Consider the following 25,986-nt stretch of genomic DNA (forward strand, 5'->3'; position numbering starts at 1 on the left):
AATCAAATCATTAAGAATTATTAATAATAAAAAGTGTGATTCTTTTTTGGAAAAATTATATTTTGTGTGTGTGTGTGTGTGTGTGTTTTGTTTTGTTTTGTTTTGCTTGCATAGACATAAATGAAGAAACTTCATACCATTAATTAAGTTTATTTGTCATTTTTATATCACATCAAACTGTTAACAGATATGAGACCCACATGCTCTCTAAATCTCTAAATACAACCATATGGATCAAGACTTAATATAAGATTTATTTTAATTGTATGATTATTTATTTTAAGCTTTTATTTTATTATAGTCTGAAACCACACAGCGTGTCAAAGACAACAAGATATGTTACTCAATGATTAAAAAAATCTGTGAAATCATTTTACTATGATGTTTAATAAGTTTTTTGATCCATTCAAACACAATGATCTGACAGCAGGCGTTTAGGGATCGTGTTGTTTCCTGGCACAGCAAAAACAACAAATGAGCAGATCATGGTCTGAAAAGAAGAAACATTCAATTACAAGTTACATATAATGAATATTAATGTGTTAACATTAAATAAATTCAACTCTTGAATGCATATTTTATTTCAATAAAGATAATGTATTATAGGAGACCATCATTATTTCTCACAAGCTGTTGTGAGGAGGATCAGAAGCTTCAAAAACATCTTGACAGCATGAAAGTCTGTAAGAATAAAAGCATGATGTGAGATTTAAAAACATCTACTGTACCATCAGAAAGATTGTGTCAACATGAATGAATGTCGACTGTACCTACCCGAGGACTCCATAGACTCATTCCTGGTTAAAGCTGTGACTCCTCCTGTCTTTGTCATCAGGTTTCTAAGAGCGTCAGTGTTTCAGTCACATGAGAGATTGTGTTGCAGCATCTTGCTGATGGAGGATGTTTGTCGAGTCAACACTGTCAGCTTGTATCTACATGCACTCATATACAGGACGACACAAGATGTTGCTGAGATGAAGATTATCCTCCATGATGTCTCCTCACAACAGAAGCAGAAGCAGAAGCAGTGATGTGTTTGTGTCTATATCAGGTGGTCACATGACTGAATGTTAAAGGACCCATGATGACTGTCCAGAATATCTCCTGTTGAAAAACTCATACGTGCTTCTCAGTTTTTACAAACACAGAGTCAGAGATGTCACAATATTACATTAATGGCACTGTACACACTTGACAGAAGGCTTCTTATGTTATTAGTTTTTTTTTAATTAATTTAGTGTTTTATAAGAATTATCCAAATTTCCTGTAATCTTTGCTTGACAAGATTGTAAAGAACAGACTTTATGGCATTATTCTTTGAGAATGATATATCATACTTTCCCCTTTAAAAAACACTTCTATGTTTTTCTTCTTGATTTATGGAGCTTATGTTTCTCTACATCTTCTTTGTAACATCTGTGTACAAGATGATCATTGTAGGGACTGAGGAACTCAAACAAGCTGTGATCATATTAAAGCAGTTTTTTTCATCAAGGTGTTGAAGTGTTGGATTATTGTGACATTAGCGTGTTGGTTTCACATTGAATGCATGCAGTGTTACACAACTGTTTAGTAATGCCCTTGCTTTACTAGGTTTATGGTTGCATATTCAACAAAAATTGAGGAACACCTAACAATTTAAAACTCATTGCAGACAAATGGACAGATTATAATGGGGCGGTTTCCCAGACAAGGATTAAGCCAGGACTAGTCTTAGTTTAATTAGGAGATATAACTCATTTTAACAAACATGCCTTACTATACTTTTGTGCATTTTGAGGCAAAACAAAGAGCACTGATGTATTTAAGTGAAAGTTGTCTTACATTTATTTTAGTCTAGGACTAGTCTAATCCCTGTCATTATCTGCAAACCTAAGGTGAAGGTAACATGACAACTAAATGTGAATGACACTAATTTCAGTATAGTAAGATGAGCACAATAACAAAAATGAGGTTAAAAATGTGTTGTGTTGTGGTTTGCAGTTGATTAAACAGAGGGGTCCTGCTGGAAAAAACAGCAAACCAGCATTGTGTTTTGGTGAAGGTTTGCTAGTGAACACCAGCTAAACCAGCACCAAACCAGCATACGCACCAGCATCCCATGCTGGTCATACCAGCCAATGTTGTGTTTTGGTGCTGGTATGCTGGTGACCACCACCTAAACCAGCATAGACCAGCGTATCATGCACATCTGGTGAACAGCACATGGAAATATGGAGGAGATGCCAACAATTACAACTCAGTGCTGAACTACATTACCCACAATCCTTCAGTGTGTATTATAGAGGAAAGATTCGGTGTCCTGGCTGCTTGGGTTACTCTATACACCCTCAATACAGACGTAAAGGTTATGTCAAATGACTGGTGTTAGTCATATCCCAAAATCTCCTGGAGCACAGATACCCTGTGTGTATAGTTTTCACATCACTGGCCTTATCAGACTATAAATCTGTGTGGTTTGAGCTGAATAAACAAGAGAACGAATAAATCAAAGAAGAATACTCAATATAAATACACATCATTCAAAATCTTACTCAGATTTACACAAATTCAATTTCAGTAATGAAGCAATAAGAAGTTTTTAATCACTTCTTCATAATTAATAAATATTTAAAAAGTTAGATAAAAAAAGTTAGATGAATACATTTTATACACAACCACCAAACACATTAAAGTTTGTTTGTGTGATCTACCGTTATTGTACAATTACACCGAAACTGACAGGAGTGCAAACGTTACCCCATAGGTGAGGTTCATTATAACAAACGGGTTTGTTGTAACAATTGCTAGAAAATTTAGTTTAAACACAAATAATTCAATTAAATTCTGTCTATATACTAAAGGTGGATATTGTTTATATAGCGGACTATAATAGATAGATATCCACACATTCATCCATCATTCATCCTTCAAGGTTTGGTTGAATGGTTCCACCTGTAACATCTGAAGAACCTTAAATGGTTCTTTGTGGTGATTAAGAGGAAATAGTTCATTGAGCAAGCAAAAATGGTTCTTCTATGACATCACTGTGAAGATCCCTTTAGACACCTTTATTTTTTAAAGTGTAGATTTTGAACTTAGTCTTGTATAGTTTTTACTTCATTTAACCACTCCGAGATCATTGAAACTTGGATATATTTGACTGAAGATTTTTTAATGGAGATCTGTAGTAATAACTCCAAACACATATAAATCTTGTTTTTATTAGCTTTAGTATATCCTACATTAGAGTACTATAAAACAGTACAAAGTTTATATAATGTAGAAAATCTCTAATATTCTAAAAACAAATGTACAAAACCTGAATAAGACACACAACACATTCTCAACAAATTATCAAAATAACATGTTTCAGTTTTAAGTTTGTACTTCCCTTGATCAAGCAAACATTTCTGCTCGGCTGTCCTGTGCTGTTGTGTATATAAACCGCTTTTAATTTAAATCAATTTAGGCTTAAAAAATAAAAAAGCTTTGTTTCTAAAACTGAGTTTTACCTCAAAGAAGTTTCAGTAAAACAATATAAAGACATAATGCTGATCTACAAACACGTCTGAAGTGAGTTAATATAATAAATAAGATTAAAATGCCTCATGACCACAGGCACTGTAAACCAAAGCAATGAAGGTTATAAAGTCAATCTGATGATGTTGAACACACAGCTGTACTGCTATGAGCAAGACTCCATATAAACTACACAAACACTTTGGTTAAATAACGTCTGCAGTCCTGGAGATCCAGTCTGCTGATGAAGACGTCCTGATGAAGATTCAAGGGAGTTTTTATTAAAATGGATGTGATGATGAGACTTGTTGGCAAATTAGTTCAAAGTTAAAGTGGCAATGCAAGTTGAGATAAAGGCCACTAAAGAGAGGCTGCGGCTATGAGTCCTTCACTCGACTGGATGTTGTGATGAAGTTCTGCTTTGCATATCGTGGGTTCTGCACAATGCATTGAGCTGACAGCAGGAGTCTCCTCATCACCTATAAACAAAAACAAAACAGAGTCTGAGACCTGTCGTAAACATCTACACCTTGAAATATTCATGCACATACAATTATGATGTACAAAAATCTGCTAAATAAATTCAAATGTGTTAAACAGCAGTGAGAGTTTTGCAAAGTTACTGGAAGCAAAAAAAAAAAAACATTTATCCGATTAGCACATTTAAAAACATTTACAGAAATGCATTTTTTATTCTGCAGATTTTGGCAGGCACGGATTCTGTCCCGCTGTATTTCTGCCAAATCTTCTGCTAAAATCTCACCGATTCCTGAGGAGGATGAAACGCTGTCGGCCAGAGAGCAGATGTCAGCGTGGTCCGGTGAGAGACCCTCCATCAGAGGAATTGAAAGTTCTGAAGATGGCACAGAAGAGTCATAGATGCCCGAGTCTCTCGGCATCTCCGGAGGGCTCGCCGAGCCGTCCGTATGAAGAACGGGCCTCGGTGAACCCGACGCTTCCCGACTCGATGAACATTCCCCGATTTCATCCTGCAGCGCGCTCGAGGAGGGACCCGAGAGAGACATCACTGCTATTTTTGGCACGGTCGGCAGGATGAGGACGTTGCTCCTAACTTGGCAGTCGCTCTCTGATGGATGTTTTAATCTGACTTCATTAAGCACCAGTCCAGAGTCCAGCTTCTCAAGTCCACCGCGCTCGCGTTTGTTGGGAGCAGGAGGGGGCATGAGCTGCCTCTCGAACCAGTCGGGCTCTTGTGCGATGTGCTGGTGCATGTTGCAGATGGCCACGTAAAGCGACCGACCCGACTTGCTGCGGAAATAATTGCGCTTGCTGACGTTGGGCGGCTGCGGCTCGCGATCGGTCAAGCTGAGCTGTCGAGAGTGAAGCCGGGCGAACAGCTGGGGCAGCTGATCCATCAGTTTGAATTTGGGGGCCAGGCTGAGCGAAGCGGGAATGTCGCTCTCGTGGGAATAGTCGAAGTAGACCGCCATGAAGCGCGACAGATCGGAGGACTTCTGATGCACCTCGCGCATTTTTTCCGCAATCATGGACGTGGCCGCGATGAACAGATCTCTGCTGCTGGCATCTACCGAATTGGAACCAGGGGACGGTTCTCTGTTTTTTTCCTTGGATGTGGCTTTGCCCTTCCGGTGTTTCTTCTCCACAAAATACTTCAGGCCCTTCGAGCAGACGGTGATGATATAGTGAGCTTCATTAATGCGTCTGCTCAGCCAATCCATCTGACCCTCTTTACAGATCTCCAGATGCTCCCAGAGGTCCAAAGCTACCTCACATCCAAACAAAACACAGAAGACATTTAGACACAACACGTCTGAAGTGACCAGAGGTCAGGGGTCACAATGGTGAGGTCTTTATTCATCCAGAACTGAATTTAGAGCTGAATGTGAGTCTGCAGTGGATTTACTGACCTCCTAAAACATTGAGTCACCAAATATATCCTTGTGTGGAGTTATTGTTGTAATCATCTTTTATAAACATACAGGTGTGTATCTTGAGACAAATGAATGGCACTGGATTATTTTAAGATCTCTCAGTGAAAGTTATTTTCAGTTGAGTCAGCTCAAATATGTGTTTTAGTCTAGGACTAGCCCTAATGTCTGGGCTGTGAAACCAGGGGTAAAACTGTCATTAACCAGCATTAAATTAATAGTTAACTAGTGGATAGACAGCATTACCCAGCCTTCTGCAAAACCAACAGGTGACCTTTAGAGTCATTTATGAGATAATGTTAAATATAAAGTTGGTAATAATGTGTTTATGTAATAGTGTGGATTACTGAACTATTCCTTAAACAGGTCTGGTTATGGTTAGTTCTGCTTCTTTTATTGTATTGCCACTAGGGTGCGCCATCTGTTCACTGAATACATTTCTACCTCATATCAAACCTGTTTACAAACTTTATATCAGGGGTTTTCAAAGTTTTTTGTCAGCTGAACGCCCTTGACCCACATTATTTACTTGAAACCCCCCCCACCCCCCCCCCCCATAACACATTTGCATGTTTAACTTTAATAAAATGTATTTTTCATCCATTTTACAGTTTTTATCAGTAGTATTTCACATAGTTATTGTTTATTAGTATCTGTTATTGAAGCTTCATCAGGAACTGTTCTTTTATTGGTCCATTAAACGCATCTGTCCAGTTCTCAGTTTTCTGATATATTCACTTTAAATTCAGTACGGAGCCCCTAAGGGGACATGGAGCAAAAATTAAATAAAGTTTAGTTCCGCGTGCGCACATGAAACTATCACTTGCGCACACGAAACTAAATGCGGTAGTTTTACATGCGCACGCAAAAGTTTCATGTGAACACGCGATACTAAACTTTATTTAATTTTTGCTGCATGTCCCCTTACGGGTTCCGTAGGACAGAACACCTGTTGGGTTGTAAATAAACCTATGCTAGATTGTAGTTAACCCAACCATGAGTTGAAACAACCCACTGCATTAAAACTATCCAACATAGGTTTATTGATTAACCCAACATGTGTTCTGTTCAATATTTACCCAGTATTGGGTTGAAAATAACCCAGCAGAATGTTGTTGTGGAGTTGTATAATAGTTACATGACATGCAGATTAAACAAGTAAAATATATCTTTTGTTCGTGTTTTATTTCGATGTTTTCAATTTTTTAATTCCCATAAAATTTTATAAAATAGTTTTTATTATATAGTATATCTTGTCTCTCTCTCAAGGGTTTTTTTCTTCTGAGGACTTTTTCCTCGTGACTAAAAAGAGACCCCTAGGGAGTCAGCTGACATTGGCTTAACTTTGAACTCTCTTCTATTAGTTATACTATTACTACTCTCACTAGTATGGTTCAATCTTAACCGCTGGATTCTCCTGCTTATGTTGTCCATTGATTTTTCTGTGTTTTCTCCTGCTTTTATTAATGTAAAGCTGCTTTGAAACAATTAACAATAGTGAAAAGAGCTATATAAATAAAATTAAATTAAATGTAATTATTTATTTACATTTTATGATTTAATTCTATTTGATCAACACACAAAACCCATGCAATTCCACGGATAAGCAGCAGGGGTTTGTAAAACTTTTCTCTACACGATTTGGCTTCATAACAAATCCTTTGTTAGACTGAGAATGAGTTTTCTCTGTGAAACATAAAACCACTCCTAACACATTCATTTCCTTCTGTCAGCTAATAAATCTGCTAATACAGGATCATCTGGTGTCAGTTGTTATTTATAGTAATTGAATAAACACAGAATGATGATCACCTCACAGCCGCAGAAGTCCTGCAGGAAAAAGGCGAAGCTCTGGATGACAGCGAGATGTTTGGGACAATCTTTACTAGAGTAACAGATGAAGATCTTGGGTCTCGGCCAAGGCCTGTCAGCATTCAGAGCGGTGGTCTGAGAGGAAGACTCTGAACTTTCTTCATCCAGGTGGGAGTAGATGTTCTCTAAAGAAAAGTTCATGATCAGAGAGGTCAATCTCAAAAGTGGATAAAGAGTGCAATGCTTTTATTGTTTCCATATGATAACTACTGTACCTTTAACCATATCTAACCTTAGTTATCAATTTTAATGCTTTAGATATGTCATTCAACACCAAACCCACATCTACACAACTTACATAATAAAACCAATGCACAAAATACTGCACTGAAAGCTGATAGCTGTTACTATTTTCACTTGATGCTGCGATGGATAAAACTGCCAAAATAAATCCCATAAACAACATCACAGCAATACAGACTTTACCCTAATAAATAAATCTATTATAATGTTTTCTAACATTCATGCTGTACTGACAGGATTACAGAAGAAACAAGAAGAATGACACAAAGACTTTAGATTCCACCGCACATTAATCCAAGATTAACACAGATCACTTTACACATTCTCAACAAAACTCAGACTAGGATGAAACATGACACTCAGTAATGACAGAGAGATGTGAAGCAGACACACACGCACACGAATGCAAACAGAGAAAAAGAGAGAGAGATACACACACACACACACACACACACACACACACATTTACACACCTTGTTGTTTCTTCCGACACATGACGGTGAAGAGTGTAGCAAATGCTGACAAGATGACCAGAGGAACTGTGATGGCCATGGCACGGATCGGTCCGGCCCACGGAGAATGAACTGAAACACACAACAGACATCAGCACAAACACAACACTTCATTGATTTATTTTCTATATTATTTATATTGATCATAAGACATCAGTAGTGTATATATTGATACCTTGGCTCACATGATACTGCGTCTGTTTTCTAGTTGTGTTGTTATCATCACGGAGCTGCAGAAATGAAAACATGGATGTGCTGAAGTTCACTATTGATATATTTGATATATTTAAACAACTTCTCATGGATTTACCTCGATGGCATAAGTTCCTGGTGTGACGTCTTGTAAAACACATGTAGTTCTGGGGCTGTTTGGTTCCTGCGAGAGAGATAGAAACATGATGTCATCATATGTGATTTACACTATCTGCAATCTTATGTCTTATTTGTTGCTGTGAGATGTTAAGAATAAATATTTCAATTCAAAACGCACTGATGCCCATAAAGAAACACTTCACAACTCAACATTTGATTTCAGGCCGTGAGAACATCATCCATTTCATTTGAACCGCTTCTTACTGAAATTTCCTACAGCAATTATTCAGGGTGTGAGTATCTATAGAAGGGTCATCAAATACATTTATAAAGAGACATCGTGACTGAAACTGAATCTCTGAGAGATCCATAAAGCATCAGAAGTCAGGAATCCCCCGCTGGTGGCGTCGCTCACCTCAGATTTCAATCTATTATATCTACAAACACCACCACCACCCAACCCAGCTGCACAACATCTCACTGTGATCAACTTCAGCTTCTCACAACAATACTTTGATATTTTTCAATGAGGACATTGTGTGAATAATGAAGCTTGAAGATACTGCATCAGTAAACAGCTCACATCAATATAAACTACAAGTCTGTAAATAAACACAAACACTGTGATTTAAAGCCTCACCACTAGGGATCTGTTCTGTCAATATTAACTAATGCTGAGTTAGTCCTAAACCAAAACAACATGAATGTATCTTATAGTAGAGTTTGTAAGTGACACACAGTACTGCTGTGAAATCATTCAGGGCTTTAGATTTACATTTCCATGAAGAAACTTCTGTTTCCAACAATGAGCTGAACGTTGAGATCAGCCGGACACGAGCGTACTGTATATTACTGCAGCTGTCTGTGAAGATGATAAAGATTAACCCTGAACATCATCTCAACCTTAACAGCTGCTGCCTTCTCACACAAAACACACATTACACACGATCACAATAACACTAAACACAGTGTTGTAACTCCACTTCATGCTTTGCGCATTAACACCTTGAGTGTGTGTTATTGTCCAATAATTTAACAGCGCTCCGTCAATTATTACTTACATATTTGACAGGTCAGGTGTGCAGGTATAGACCTTTTGCGTGTTTGCAAACAGAGATGACGTTTTTGTGGGCGGAGCACAACTGGTGGCAGAAAGTGAATGCTTCTCAATAGCTGTGTGAAGTGTTTTAGCGTTAAACTGTGATTTTTATGGATCTGGTGTTCTGTAGAAGTCTGTTTCCCCTATATTTCTCTTAAGTGTAATGTTTCTTATAACGTTTTCACCAAGTTACATTTATTTTTCTAAATAAATTAAAAGTTTAAATGGCTTGGCTACTAATTGTTTGCATGTATGTATTGTTTTTTATTTTTACAGTATGAATCGCTGAAGTACTTATAAGAGCAATACTATCATGTATTCTGTATAATATCATTTATTAAATATTTCATAATTTCCTGTTTTCAATTTCTTCCTTATATTTTTAGCCTATGTGTTTGATCTAAAACTATTATGTTTACATACGTTTATCTTCAAATGGTGTCTTCGATGACGGTATACTATAAAAATGAAGGTCATCTATTTTGGCATTCCTATTCTGACACTCAACAGCACAACAAAACATTTTCTAGTGAGTTATATTGTTCGTTTCACTCGTGTCTCATTCATTTCCACTGTTTTTCTGCCACCACATGCGCGCGTGACGTAACTGTGACGTCGACTCGCAAAAGGTCTATTGCAAAATAATGCATACCCATGAAACATTTTTCAACCAATCAGAACAACCAATCAGAACAAAGCCTTACTTCAACAGTATAAAAGGCACCTAACCTGTCCCACACTACCCCAACCCCAAAACCAATTGGACATCTTGAACCAAATTCTAATAAATTATCCACCTTGTAAAGTAGTTCTGAAGATCCATTACATTGTGTTGCAATATTTCACACAATTCTTGTAAACCCAGCAAATATTACTCACAACAAAAAACAACAAATCTCAGTCTTAACTCTGCATATCAGCATGGACACATCACATTTGGTTTAAATACAACAAATAATGTTTATAAATAAACTTAGAAAAATCTTTTTTATTCTCTTCATCTCACAAATCTCATATGACTTCAGAAACTGTATAAGTAAGTGGTTAAGTAGAAATTGCTCACAGGTTTGCAGCGTTTGAGTCTGAAGGGAACTTCCTGTCTCAGCTTGTAATACAGGTAATAAATGCTGAAGCCAAACGTGGAGGGGGCGTGGTCAAACACAATATGCAAATTAGATCCCAGCTGAGAAACACTGAGTATCTTTGGCTTCCAGACTGTCAGAGAAAATACAAATCATTCAGGTGAGTTTCAGATGAAAGATTCCTACACAAGTGATGAAATCTCTGAAGAACTCACATGGTTTACAGACGAGGTTATCTGGACCGAGCAGCACTTCACAACCTGTGAGAGAAAGAGACTTCATGATGACAGTAACACAACTTCAACTAGAACTCAGTACTGATGGTAGATGGTAACATTATTGTTTTATTTATATTTATTATAATGTTCACGTCTAAATATAGGACAGAATAACAGCAGACTCGTTATACAAGTACATGAAGACAGATGTGAAAACACGTGCTCCACAGATTCAACACAACACGTCTATCTATCCACACTGACAACAATTACAGCCCATCAGACTTTACTGAGATACATGAAGAATGAATAATGAATGAACATCGACCATAGATGTAAACAGGAGAACACATTATATTTAATAATTGAATTGTTTTTATCTTTAGTTTTTTATTGTAATACAGGAAAAGTCAAAGTTTTAGGTGAATGCAGACAGCAGAGAGACCGGCAGGAGATTCATGTTTACTTCTCCCAAAAGCAGACACACATGAAGCTCGCGTTATGAATCGCATTTCAGAATGTAATGTGTAAAATCATTGTATTTGTGTTTATGTTGTTGTGTGTATGAGACACTCACTGTTAGTGCGGAGAAACGATGGAGGAAAGAAGCTGTCATTCAGGAAGGTAGGAAACGGCACAATTCTGACCATGTAGTCCGTCTCAAAGGCCAGACCTGTGAAGGGTTGAGAGCTCATCTTCTGTTGGGAAAAACATCAAAATAGCATCATTAGGATAAGTGACCGCTTCACTAATAATATAAATGTGCTGTGTGAAAGACTTACAGCAGTTTTATAAGAGAAGTTAAGCTGTCGTGGATCTTTGAGGATCAGATGTTGACACTGTTTTCCTTCAGGATTTTTGTCCTCCAAATATACTCTGAATCCTCTGATGTGTTCAATACCTGGTGAATGAAAGGAAGTTAGATTTGATAAAAACTCACGGCTTGAATGCACCTGATATGAACAATATTTCAACATCAAGTGCATTAAATATTAAAATCATGTTAAACATTGTTGTTGAACTTTTATAACGTTACTCAAGGTTTGTGGTCAAACTGAAGAATATTTTAAGCTTTTCATATAATGTCAAACTTTTTTATGAATATTTAAACGTTCAGGACGTCTGGGTGCTTGCTGTGGCTGTCAATGCATCGCTTTGTGGTTACTGGGCTGTTGATGTTCTTGTTTAAAAAGATCTTTACTTCTTATTTTGTCTCCTTTATCACCAACTTTAAAGTAGAAATTGTTTTCCATCAGTTATATCCAGCACAGATGTTGTACGATGTTCTCAATACTTCCATAAAACCTGCTTAACCTGCCATACACCTCCAGCACTGGAAATGACGCAAGACTCAAACGCTTGAGGTCAAAGCACGACATCCCCAAATCATTTCTCTTTCATGTTTATTCTCCTCTTTATCCCAGTTTTTAGCACCCCTGAAGGAAGAGAAGGGACATTTCCAGGATGAAAGTATGTGCGCCAGTGAAGCGTTCACGTGTGCCAGCCGTCCTCTCATTTCATTACACTTCAGTCTTATCATCACAGAGGGAAGAAAAATCTCCCGCACTCATTCCGTGTGGTTCCGATTACCGCGGCAGGGAGCGGGCGAGAGGGACGGGTCTTTGTACCGGGGTGTAACTCCACACCTCCATCAGCCGTCAGATAACATTAATAGAGCCGCACTATCACACAACCATCAAAAAAAAGCTGTAAAACTGCCTGTGTGCTCTCGGTTTCTCATTAACAAATCTCCTACAGATGGGAACTTAAAGGTGCTGTAGAATATAAAACTGTATTTATGTAGGCATAGATGAATAATAAGAGTTGTGTTCATGGTAATGACATATTAATTGTTTCCTCCGTCTTATGTAAACCTCATGCATGCAAAAGATCGCTGGAAAACAGACCATTCTCAACATAACACCAATTGTGCTTTACAGTTAAGATGTACACCACAATATTAAATTAATTACAATGTTATTATAATGATAAAAACAAAGTTATGACTACAAAGTTAGCACTATATGCTAGTTAATGCTATATGCTAACGTTTAGGCTCAGAAACGTCCATTAACAATCTCCAAACAATTGATTATTCCTTACAAATCTGTCTCTTCATCTGATACAGACTCAAACATAAGATATGTTTACACACACACAGAGCTACTGAAAGAGAAACAGCCAATCAGAGCAGAGCTCAACATTAATATTCATGACCCTTTCAAATAAGTAATAATAGAAAATCCTAGGGTTGTAAATAGACATGAAAAACTGACTCTGGATCATTTTCTGTGTAGATATCAGAGAAGAATTAACAGATTATTACAATGCATTCTTTGGCACCTTTAATATACTGTACATGACCCTGTCTGTGAAAACCAAACTTAGTCTCAAGTAATTTTTATGATCTAGTTCATATAGTCAATGTGAAATGAAACTTAGATGCTCCTGATCTCAGACTTTAGTTTGGATTACACAAAGAGTCGTATGAATTTTAACGACACACTCAGAATTGTCATTTTGAAATGAATTTTCTCTTTGAGCTCAGATCCTCAGGAAAGACCTCCCACTCAATGCTTTCACCTTTAAAGAGACCTTTAATATACACCTGAGCTGTGTCCAGTCCTGCCCCAGTCAAAGGATTAACCTCCAGTGAACAACAGCACACATTGTCCCGTTCGCCAGGAGAAAGCTCACATTACCAAGTTCAATAGAGCGCTGGCAGACGGAAGCCAAGGACACCCCCGCGTTTCTCTCACCACACACGCACACATTCCTAACCAGGACAAAAAATATCACAGCGTCCCGGTGTGCCGATCTCTCAGTCTCTTGGACAGATCTGCAGGACTGTCAGAGAAAGAGGAGGGAAACTCAAGCTTTGATCAGAAAGAGCAGGAACTCACTTTGAAGCCAAGCTGAGCTCCTCTCCTGTTCCCCTCGCTCGCTCTCTCTCTCTCTTTAGACTGGAGATAGACAAGAGATAAATCACCTGTGTGTGTGTGTGTCTGTGTGTGTCTGTGTGTGTGTGTATAACCACCCGTCTAACACACATGCACTTAAAAACACATCTGCATTGTTATGGGTTTGTGGATGTTAATGGAAAGCACAGACATGACGTCTCAAATGAGTTTTAGGACCGTTTGGGGACACAAACTTCTACATTCATTTGACTTCAACATTTCCAGAAGTCCTGGTGAAGCATTTAACATCCTGATGACGTGACTCTGCCCTTCAAGAAAATTCAATTCAATTTCATTTCTTTTTATTCTTACAAAATTTTGCATTGTTGCAAAGAAGCTTTACAGAAAATACATTTGAGTACAAACAGCAGAGAAATAACTTCATATAACAATACAGAAAATAGGAACCATATAAATACACAGAATACGTGTTAAATATATTTTAATGTACATGTCTGTAGGATCCTTATATTCATAACACTATAAGTTTATCTGTCTTAATATACAGTACAGACATGTAGTGAATGATAAGCTAAACTGGTAAACATAGTGATTATTGTAAAATCATAATTGATTGAATATAAATATATTTACAGCTCTCTAAAATGCTTGATTCTGATTGGCCAGTCAAACTATTCCAAGGTTTGTTCTCTTCAGATAACTACCGCTCAAAACTAATAACACACGGCAGAAAATCATTTTGACAGGTACAGTTTAATACATTAAACAGAAATTAAATATAAATATATCTTTTAATAACATATATGCCATTATATTTACAAATGATTAAACTAAATAGTGTGTTCCTGACATCTTATCTTGTCTTAAAACGGAAAAAAGTTTTAACCCCTTGAGTGTGAAACAAGACCCTCCGCTGATACCCTCATCACTGTTAGGGATTATTTCAGTGATTAACAACCTGCCGTCTATACATTACACCTTACGAAACAGAATCTATTTGTCATTTTGATCCCTGTAGCATCACACAGAGAAAATGTGGTTAATTCGTGTCTGTTGGTAACTCTTGGTGGTAATGTAACCGATTACTTTTAAAGGGATGCAGAACAAAAGAACAGCTTTTAATCAAGTTCACCATCATGACCAGATTCAAACAGAAGAAAACGTACCGAGAGGACTGGCCATCCATCGGACCACCACGGCCGCCTGGCTGTCACAGGACAGATGACTGTACGTGATGTTCCTCACCTCATGGATGGCGTGTTTACCCACTGGATTCCAGTTTATAGAGCAGTCTAAGAAGAAGACAGAGAGACTGAATGAGACCGATAGATGGACAGACAGCAGCTGAAGTTTTCCACATGAGAACAGCGGTGAGATTTTTTGGCAAGCTGAAAGTGAAAGTATGCAGTGATGTGTTGTGTTTTTCTCCTGAAGAGCAGGTCGGTTGTGTCTCTTTCAAACACTGTCACTTCTTAAACATGAGCACAATTAGGATGCTAACAAGATGATCTTTTAACCGAGGGCATTCCCATATGTAGTCGCACACAATGAGGTTTGAATGTCAGGATTAGCTACAGGATGGGACTCTTTAACAATTATAGCACTTTAGGAGCTCTTTAACAGAATGCTTAATGAAAATAACTTTAGACATTGACAAAAAAAATTTACATGAAAAGAAACTGAAGAATTACATATAGGAGCAATGTTTTGGGGGCGGTGGGTGTGATTTTTTTACTGTGGGTGCATTTGTTGTCTAAATAACGTTGGGTTAGGGTTAAATCCAAAGAATAATGAAACATTGTAATGAAACTAATGAGAACCACCAAATGGGCTGAGATGATGTTCTAAACTGCAACAACTAATCGATAAAATCAATAATGAATTTAGGTCTTCTGTCTTTCAGTGGAGTTCTGAATTAGGCTACTAAACTGTTTCCCCATGTTGATGTTTTCTGCGTGTTAGAGATGAAGGATTTGGTTCATCAGTTGTTGGTATTTGAGCTGTGAATATTCAATGGGATGCTTTTGGATTGATTTTGAATGGCCATTGGGCTGGTTTTGTAACGTGGATCTGGCAACCCTGACAGGACAATGATGAAAGCAAAAGAAAGCTGGTTAATAAATTGAATTTCGTCCTTTAATAGAAGTGAGTTTGTATTTGTTTATTAGTTGTTGGGTTTTCATAAAAATAGTATTGAACCACAAACTAATCATCGGTTTTAATATAAGGGGGAAATCCAGGTTTTTATTACTGTAAGTAACAACGCATTTATATCACTTTCATATCATAATGACTCATTTATTTTGGTAATAATGAATAATGTTATCTCTCAAAAAGGTCTAAAGTTGAAGATTAAAATTAGTTTATTAATCTGTGGCTAAATTTTCTCAGCACATCCCTGAAGACTTCATTCATTTGTTTGTTTACTATTTAAAGCTACACAAACTTTTATATTTACGCCTTAAAATCAAAAAGATGATATGAGTAAAACTCTGTAGTGTTGTGAGGATTTTTACACATAAATACCCTTATTTAGCTTTTAATAAGTGAAAAATCAAATTAAGTAAACATTAATGTTTTGTGCGATTAGTCAATTAATCAAAAAATATAATCGCCTGATTAACCGATTATGAAGATAATCATTAGTTGCAGCCCTATCTTCAATATATATAATGTTTATACTGTATATGCGCAATTGAGACTTACTGTCATATCGAAATGTGACTCCAAGTTTGCGAGCAGTTTCATCAGAGCTGGACGAGTATATTCCCTGCAGAGAGAGAAAGCAGAAAATCTTTTATTACACGCCCATCACTTCCACTTCATGTAGATATAAGATATAAGATGTAAAGTTCAGTGTTGTACCGAGACAAACAGTAAGTTGTGTAAGAGGAATGTGAGCTGAAAGCACCCGCACTTCATGTGGTGACAGCCAAAGCACAGAATACCACAATTATGAGACTCCTGGTATTCAACAACACTGAACCCTGTGCCAAACACTAAAGACCTCCCTGATCCAGAATCAGCCGCTTCTACACAACCCATAAAGACACAGGTGAGATAATGAGAGGTTACAGCTGATTCAAGAGCAGAGATTTAAGGTGTGTATCAAAAGAAGTCAAAACAAGAAGGTTTGCGTGACAGCAGCAGACAGACACTACACGAGACCCGAGCGCTCTATAATCAACGTGACAGATCAGGACGGATGTGTAAAGACAAAAAGATGAGAAATAAAATCAAGACTTTAAAATGAAAGCTGTATATATTTCAAGAGAGAAGATGTTAAATCTGTTCTCTTATCCTACACATCATCTTATCTTTCATATAAAGGAAGTCGTTTGACTGAGAACTCCTCCCAGGAGATGAACATTAACAAAACTTTACAAGATAATGTGCTGAGAAAACTCTCTTGTCCTCTCAACAAAGCACAGATTGTGGAAGAAATTGTCAAACGTTAGCCATCCGCTCAATAATAAAGCTCTGTAGTCAAAGACAAAAATCTTTTCATCTCAATAATACCAAAATATTTCTTTATTTCAACTGAATCAATACAAACAAAACAAACCCAACAATTCTAAATTAAGTTGAATTATTAGACCAACAGACCCATGATGATGTTTATGATATAGATGAGAAATTAATTATTATGTGTAGCACAAACATAGCTGCTAAGTTAACAAGGTGTCTTAAGACCAACTAGTAGTTACTTTTTGGTTAGGGTGCATAACAATCACAACAAATCGTTTGCAAAATAAAAGTTTTTGTTTACATCATATATATGTGTGTATGTGTACTGTGTATAATTCTTTATATAAAATATACACACATGCATGTATACATTTAAGAAATATTTGCATTTATATACATTATTACACACGCACGCATGCACAATTATTTTTAGTGCTGGGTAAAGATTAATTGCTTACAAAATAAACGTTTTTTATTTGCATAATATATGTGTGTGCTGTGTGTAATTATAATATTTATTTTAACACACACACACACACACACACACACATGCATGCATGTATTGTATACATTTCAGAAAATTTGTATTTATATATCTTTTTTATATAAAAATCGACCTTTCCATGTAAACTAACTGAAAAATCTATGACCAGTCCTTAAAAAAATGAGATGGCTAACTAGATGACCACTGGTTTACAGCATAACTTCACATATAATCTTGGGAACATTAACCACACATATGTGTGTGTCTCAATATAAAAGCATGATTTTAAATATGACCTTTGTGTTAGAATTGTCCTGTAGTTTGTGTAGACTAAGATGTTTTAATTGTATTTATTCTAATCAGATGATTTAATCGTATCTCTGTATGGTGCTGCAGCTGCCAATCCAGTAAACATGAATGAGATATTTTTCTTACATTATTGTAATTTATGTAGCTATGCAACATTTGAAACCATAGACTCACGACTCTTACGCTTTGCCTAAATGACACGTGGGAACACACATTGACGTACGGTTTATAATGGTTAGTTACCAGATCTGTGGACTTCCTAACTAAACTAATCCCAGTGGAACTGACTGATCAAATAAGTGTCTAATTTAGCATAAACACTTATCTTTAATACCAAAAACATCCCGTTACAATTACTTATCTGCTTAGAAACATGCTGTGAATGAACATATGCCCAACGCTCTTAATGACATCCTCTGACCCATTTCCACAGGATGTGTACTGATGAGGGCACGACCTCCTGACCCGGCCGTCTCACTGACCGTGTACCTGGACCAGATGTACAACCTCAGAAAGACAGACGGACCACCGTGAATTAACAGAGGAATATTATGTCATTTATTCACCTTCATGCCACCAACCAACACTCACTACACTAAAACTCTCCAAGATATCGTTGTTACCAGGAAAAGAGTTATTGCGGTTTGTAAAGTTTGGATATTTTTCATACAAAGTATCATCGATTACAGTCAGAAGTTGTTCCTTCATCCCTGTTAAGCTTGCAAGAGGAAGTATTTTTACTCTAATAACTCCAAATGTGTTTGTCTGAAAGATGATGGACATGTGTATCTTAGATTGGTTGAGGGTCAGTAAATCACGGGGTCATTTTGATATTTGGCTGGAGTATCTCTTTAATGAACTAAAGGAAATAAAAGTACAAAACAAATTTGGTAGCAAAAAACATTTACAGCTCTGGTAGGGAAGGGGGTCGACGGGCCAATTCCTCATTTAGCATCAGAATAAAGTGAGAAAGTCAGCAGGCCCAGAGTTACACTAATGGCCCCTGTCGTCCTGTCCTGGGGTTTTTAACACCGTAAGCCCAGCAGGAGACCGAGGGTCACAGTACAAACAGCTGCGGACCCCTAATCTAATACACACACACACACACACGCACACACCTGTAGCTAATCACAAGAGACTCACACCTAAGAAGGCCATTCATTTACTTCCTCTTATTTCTCTCTATATATGTACAATTTCTTTCTTTTATTTTGGATAGCCTCTTGAGATGTATCATCTCATTTTCAAGAGGATCCTTAAGTCATTTAAACAAACTCAAAAAATATCAAACCTCAGGAAGATGTCCTTTCACTTATACTATTACACTAACTAGATTTGATTAAATCGCTATTATTTCTGCATCTCATGTTTGACATTTCTAGAATAATTCAGTTAATGTTGGGAGTTCTTTCTTTGTGATGACGTCAGATCTCTTTTTGTGTAAATGTGTTTTGGGTGTAGGGGTGCACAAAGCCTCCTAACAACTCTGTCGCTCTCCATCCAACACCTTTTTACAACCTTTCTCAACAAGCAACACCTCCTCCACTCGTTGGCTTTGTACCTGCGGGCTGCATTCGTCCCGCTGAGAGCCGAGTCTTGAAAACGTTCAGCAGTCGTTCGGACGTCTCCGTGTGTTAAAAGCCCCAGGAGTCATTTGGCATTTTAAAACATCAAATGGACACTTTGGTGCTGGGACTGAAGCCCATAAACTCGCTGCATCCCATGTGACAAATGAGCAGAAATGTTGCCCATGAGGTAAAACCAGGAGGTCAGTATTGGGTCAAACAAGGTTCCCTGCGTGTGATTAGGCCTTATTAAGTGACTGTAAAAGAGAAAAGACTGTGTGCCTTTTGTTTATTAACCACGGCCATTAAATGCACAGTGAAAATGACGAGAACACACAATGTCCCGAGTCAAGATCAATCTAACGTGTTCAGAAACTGCTCTGGCTCTTACAATCTGCACTTAAACAAAACGTCACTATGTTTTTGGATGTGGGCAACGGTAATATGATCATTATTTGGGTCATGTACTATAGTAATACTAGTGGTGGTCATTTTGTTTTAATGGTGAATATAAAACTCAAACACTGTAAATAAAAAAATATGATGTGCCTTATTTTATTTTGTTAAATCTACCGAGTAAACTACAAAAAGTCATTCTTATTTTTTAACCAAATATTGAGTTAAAAATAACATAAATGTGAGTCATTTGAGTATTTCTAAATGAACACATTGAGTAAATTCAACTTACAATAATTTTATCATTTATAATCCACTTAAATTTGTAAGAAGGAAATGAGCATAATAATTTTGTGTTGAAACTACATAAATGATTTTGGTAGACATAACAAACTAGGCAGTGGACTTGTAGCTCCCAGAATGCTTTGCATGGAGACTTGTAAGTGTTGTTAAGTGAGATTTTTCTTTGAGTTTTGTAGTTACCATGTTTCAGAAGAGTGCTGCTTGTGTTTAGACTGTACGTGACACAATGACATTCTGCTTACTGTATTTTTTTCAGTGTATCAAATTAGAAATGTGCATAAAAGTCTTGAAATTATATAATTAAAACAAACCACAATTCCATATCTCCATGTTTAAAGTTGACTAACAAGATAAAATGACAAATATTAACTATTATTAATCAGAAACGCTACTATATATCACCACTGAATAGTAAAGTACACTGGAGTGCCATTATAAGAGATGTGTATGTACAAATCTGTTCATTACAGAAAAGGTCAGTTTAAATGTGTAACTAAAACATCTCTCATTGAACACACACACAGACACAGACACACCTGGCACGGCTGATAGAAGTCATTATGATGTCTATTGTGTGGATGTAAACATGTCTGAACAGAGTAAGAGCAGGTGGGAAATGAAGAGCTTCCTGTATCAGAGCAAAACCTCATCTAACCAGGTGTTCAACAATCTGTATAATTATATCCTCTAATACTCCATGTCTCTTATGTCCAAAACCAGATCAACGCTAAACTCCAGGTGAAATACTCACTAAACATTGATGAACTTAGATCTGTGATAAAAATACAGTATAACACTTGACTGAAATGTTTCCCATGATCTTAACAATCTTTTAATCTAAATGTGTTTTTTATTATAGAAATATGAATCCATTTCATTAGAAAACTAAAATGTAATTTCTTTGAATAATTTCTGTCAATTAATGAACTCCTTCAATATTCTTTAAAATGCATATTAGGGTAAGACCTCAATTTAGCAAATTCTAGTCAAAAGTTTTGAATTTATTTTGAATGCTTTTGTTTTCCACATAATTCCTATAGTTGTGTTATTTCATAGTTTAATAAGATTACAGTTATTCTATAATGTGAATATAAATCAAGAATGATGAAGTGTTTTCAAACTTTTGACCGATACTGTATGTTTGTGTAAGTACCTGGTTTAGGAGAACTGTGTGTTTTTCTCTTGGCACGTTACCTCACAGATGAAGTTAATTTAATGAAAACTTTGCCAGCTATGTTACAAGTGTAGATGGTTCTTCTTAAGAGCCCAATTAGCTTTAACCCATATGGAGACAATGCCAGACAAGCCGGCACAGAGCGTTTTTCCCCAAAGGGAAGTATTTGTTTGATCTTTCGCTGGTAAATGCATCCCCCCTGAGATTTTGAAAAGAGCATGTATACTATCAGTTTCTTTTACTGAAGGTAAGATGGGGCATGATGGGATATCTGACCAGCCATAATCAATCAGAAGAGACAGTGCTGCTATTCATCGGTCTAGAATTGTGAAGAACGCAAAAAGCAGAAGGGGCTTTTAGGGACGCTAATCTCTCTGTCATGAGAACCGACTGAAATACTGAGTAGTCTTTCATTTAAAGTCAATGTTCTGGTTTTTCAGAACATCATGGTATCTTTTCAAAAGAACTATATGCAACTTATAGATACCAAATGATACATGACACACATTCAAAGTGAAAAAAGTTTTGATATCAAACATAACATTTGTAGGGCCCTATGAAATCAGTTTTATTTATTCCCAAATTCCATTTTTCTGTTTTCTGGATTCTGTGAATTAGTGCTGGGCAATTAATCTGAATCAACCCGCAATCGCAATGTGAAAAGTTGCAATTAGCAAATCGTGAAAGGATGCGCTAAGAAATATGCAGCGAGTCTTTGTGACAGTCTAACCAATTGAGTGATCGTGAGTATGGCCGTGCTGTCTCCGTATGAGGCACATCAACCAAAATGGCTCTTTCCTAAACTGACGAGCGGTTAACGTAAACACTAAATGCGCTTTGTTGAGCAGTTTGTCCGTATAGCGCTACTTTAGAAATATGAAGGCAACTTCCACCCGCGGTGCATATAGATAAAACGTCTCATTGTAAGGTAATAAAAACAATATAGTTCTTTATGTAAGCTCTTTATACACCACTGATAATATACAGTAGTCATATAGATTATATTGCTTTTCTGTCAAGAGATCTTTTGAAAAGTTACACAATACATCTTTAATAAATTAATTTTAAGTAATCAGAATTATTGTTTTGCATTCAAAATTACATTTTGGTAGTGTTTTAATATTTGTGTATTGCTTACAGAATGTCCTCTCTTACTGTCAGTTACCTCAGGAACACATTTCTCATATCAGTAAACTTACTTAACAGTAAGATCAAAAACATTAAATCTTTTGACTAATTTAGACGGTCTCTTCGACATGGTTTTCTTTATTCAAAATGATTGTTTATAGTTGACCGAGAGTAATCATGTGACCATGTTGTGTCCCGCAAACAGTGAAATGTTTCCTCACATTTCCATCATTTTATTTGCCATTAAGAATATCAGTTCTTTGATGTGGTATCACAATAAGTTTAAAAACGGTTTATAAACAATTTGCCAAATTCCATGAAATTCCATTTTCAATGCTCAAATCCGTGATCCCATCTGTGTTTTCTGAAGGGCAGAAATATGGCCCTACATTTGTTATTTCATCAGCACGACATGTAACGTGTGAAATGTTAATGAGAGTAAAATCAACTATCTAGAACTAACATGTGCTCTCATAAACTTAACTAATTGACTAATATACGAGACAGATTAATGCCTAAGGTAAAAGACATCCACTCATATGTGATAAATCCAGTGAAGAAGAGACGTCACATACAGTACAGTTAAAAGGGTTTGAGAGAGACAGCGATTCTGTGTTTGTTCTATCTACTAGGGGTGTAACGATTAACCGTGCAAATGCGCGTTTTCTCAATAAATTAATTTGAATGAATTACGGTGAAATCCAGGCACATCCAAACTCCCGTGCAGAAACTCCCTTTGTGCCACAGAAGAAGTAGCATTACGAATGCTATTCCAGGAAATGTCTACAGGAATATTTATATCACTGTTCTTCAAATTGTTTTGGGTATTTTCATGATAATATTGAATATTTTATATGATTTTGTTTAACAAGTGTTGCTTTTTTAAATGCACGTTATAAACGACTCCGACTCGTTATGATTTTAGATTGGTAAGGACTTCCTACTGACCAAATGCTGTAGTAGACGCACAAGCTGTGCATTAAACAAAGATCGCAGCCTTGCGATTCAGAATCGATTTCAGACAGGCATTTTTAATGGGACACACGGTTGAATCGTTACACCCCTACTATCTACACACATTTATAATCTTATTAAACTTTAGATCTTAGATCTTTAGAACGTCACCTAAATGGAGAACTGACTGATGTGTGTTCATGTTAAAGTGCTCTTGAGGGTCTTGTTCCTATAAACTAAACCCTCAGATCACATCTCTCACTGGTGTTGGTGGAGAAGATTACTAAACTTGTGGGTGATTTTAGTATAATAACATTACAAAATGTTATCAGTTGTTTGAAATCAAATCTTTGTCCTGACTTTCTAAAAAACACAACATTGCTAAAATGCATATATTTAATAACTTGTTGTTTGTTGGTTTTTGTGTTAAAGTATGTTGTGTGAAAGTATATTAACTTTGTATATCTTCTAAAAGCTTATGAATGGTTTTTTTAATCAATATTAAAAAGTTACACTTTATTTAAATAAAATCTCTCCTTTAACGTCTAAAGAGAAGAGAAACAAGGATTGTTTAGTATTTGATGGGACAAACCTGACCACAAGCCTGTTGAGCAGATCTTTAACACACGCTTCTCATTAACCTCACATATGTTTCTAATCTCATATTCAAAAGAGAGATTTTCTAGGACAATCAGATTTGCTTGTTTGCTGTTATACTGCATCATCACATTGACTCTTTTCCAGTAAAGATCTCACACTGATATAATACACAGCACTCACCAATGAAATTAATAATAAATAGTATATAAAGTTTAGTATATTATCATTTTCTAAAATCAAATCTCTTCTCATGGTAACACTGTGATTAACAGAAACACATCTAAGCTAACATGTTGACATCAAACACACATCAGCGGCTTCACCAGATACTTTCCTCGTGGATACAAGCGCTCATATCATTTCTTGCAGTTGTTTGAAGCTCAGAAATGTAATTTGTGTGGCGACGTTTCCTTCTGCAGGCTCATAGCTGCAGGTGATCATGTGACATTAATGAGTGGGTATCAGTTTTCCTCATCTGTGTAATTACGGCCAATCAGAGCACAGCTTCAGGTCACCGGCTACAAACATCCTGCCGCTCAGACCCAAAAAGAGATTTTAAGAAAAACAAATCTCCAAATGTGAATGAATAAACAAATATCTCTACATACATTTGCTCTCAAACTGTTAAATCGATATCTAAAGGAGCTAAAGGAGCATAAGGGCAAATATATATTTAAGCAAAAATAATGCAATTGAATTGAATTGTGCAGAACACTCAACCAATTAATTTCCTTTCATCTGAAACAGTGAAGATAAAGCTGATATATGTCTCGCTCACACTTCGGGTCAGGAAGAGCGTCTGAGGCCAAAGAGAGGCCGGATGAGGAGGTCAAAGGGGAAACATCTAATGAAGGTCTCTGTGCTGTTTGGTCAAATGCTGGAGGGGACCAGAGATTCAGTCCGTTTCCCATAATGCTTTTCCTGTCTTCCCAGGACCCTTCTGTCACTAAAACACTCCCATATGCTCAAACATTTTCCCTGATGATGTTAAAGGGATACTTCACCGATTTAGCATTCAGCTTTGTATCTGTAGAAACCCGGCAGTATTACTGAATGACCATGTTTCCCTCCATCATTTCCCCCTGAGAGGAGAGATATCTGCATTTTGGTTCTGCAAAAAAGTCCTCCGATGATGCAAAAATCGTCATATTACATCATCAGAGGACTTTTTTGCAGAACCAAAATGCAGATATCTCTCCTCTCAGGGGGAAATGAGGGAGGGAAACATGGTCATTCAGTAATACTGCCGGGTTTCTACAGATACAAAGCTGAATGCTAAATCGGTGAAGTATCCCTTTAAGCACCTCATTTTCGTAAACACAGCCTGTTCACGCACACTCTTGATCTCAAACACGATACACAACATGTAAATCAACGTGTGCCTCTGTGGGAATCAATCACAGGAGGGGTGAAGAATTTCTGTGTGACGGGCACACGGAGATCACGCTCACGTGTTTAACAGACGGACAGCCGTAAGCGGTGATGGGTTTTCCAGCCACCAAACCTTTACACTGATCTAAGATCATAACCCAGCAGCTCTTGACCCTCACAGACACTGAGATGAACTGACCTTTGAACCATCATTCAGTTCACCTTCACTGTCCTGCAACACGTGGCAAACACTACGCTAAAGAAAACCATTGTGATCATTAACAGCAGATATAACACCTAAATAAATACTAACTGGGTTCAATTCAGAGGATTCATTTACTCAAGTTGATCCAAACCCGTATGAATTTGTTGCTAGCTGTTCCTAAATTCAAAGTTTGTTTTACTTTATTACACTGATCACATAGAAAAGTAATAGTACAAATCAAAGCAATAACAATAATTGTGTTTGGACAAACAACATCTAACTACGTGTTATGATAAACTGTTAACATGTTTCTAAGATTGAGGACTCACGTTTCACCTGAAATACAGGTCACACCTGAC

The 25,986-nt window shown here is 36.9% G+C and overlaps 2 protein-coding genes across 3 annotated transcripts in view; one reads left to right on the plus strand and one right to left on the minus strand.

The window, feature by feature from the left end:
- The first annotated feature begins 755 nt into the window (after positions 1-755).
- On the plus strand, positions 756-2,643 carry LOC129428113 (glycine N-acyltransferase-like protein 3). The gene is given in 8 exon segments (XM_073876440.1): positions 756-1,495; positions 1,527-1,533; positions 1,594-1,672; positions 1,855-1,883; positions 1,984-2,052; positions 2,168-2,289; positions 2,291-2,326; positions 2,328-2,643. Coding segments are annotated over 8 exon segments (618 nt in total). The 5' UTR covers positions 756-1,379; the 3' UTR covers positions 2,488-2,643.
- A 542-nt stretch (positions 2,644-3,185) lies between these two features.
- il17rd (interleukin 17 receptor D) overlaps positions 3,186-25,986 on the minus strand; it is a 29,317-nt gene continuing 6,516 nt past the window's right edge. Inside the window, exons 2-13 of one of the 2 annotated variants that reach the window (XM_055183446.2) lie at positions 16,377-16,440; positions 14,837-14,962; positions 11,532-11,650; positions 11,327-11,447; positions 10,747-10,791; positions 10,513-10,664; positions 8,349-8,414; positions 8,214-8,268; positions 8,000-8,110; positions 7,224-7,408; positions 4,265-5,249; positions 3,186-3,980 (exon numbers count right to left, since the gene is read on the minus strand). In XM_055183446.2, coding sequence (XP_055039421.2) covers positions 3,862-3,980; positions 4,265-5,249; positions 7,224-7,408; positions 8,000-8,110; positions 8,214-8,268; positions 8,349-8,414; positions 10,513-10,664; positions 10,747-10,791; positions 11,327-11,447; positions 11,532-11,650; positions 14,837-14,962; positions 16,377-16,440 — 2,148 coding nt within the window. In that variant the 3' untranslated portion in view covers positions 3,186-3,861. Of the gene's footprint in view, positions 3,981-4,264; positions 5,250-7,223; positions 7,409-7,999; positions 8,111-8,213; positions 8,269-8,348; positions 8,415-10,512; positions 10,665-10,746; positions 10,792-11,326; positions 11,448-11,531; positions 11,651-13,652; positions 13,682-14,836; positions 14,963-16,376; positions 16,441-25,986 lie in introns of those variants that run through there. The other variant, XM_073876418.1, reaches the window with a different exon arrangement.

Source organism: Misgurnus anguillicaudatus, chromosome 14, assembly GCF_027580225.2.
Source record: "Misgurnus anguillicaudatus chromosome 14, ASM2758022v2, whole genome shotgun sequence".
Taxonomy (NCBI): domain Eukaryota; kingdom Metazoa; phylum Chordata; class Actinopteri; order Cypriniformes; family Cobitidae; genus Misgurnus; species Misgurnus anguillicaudatus.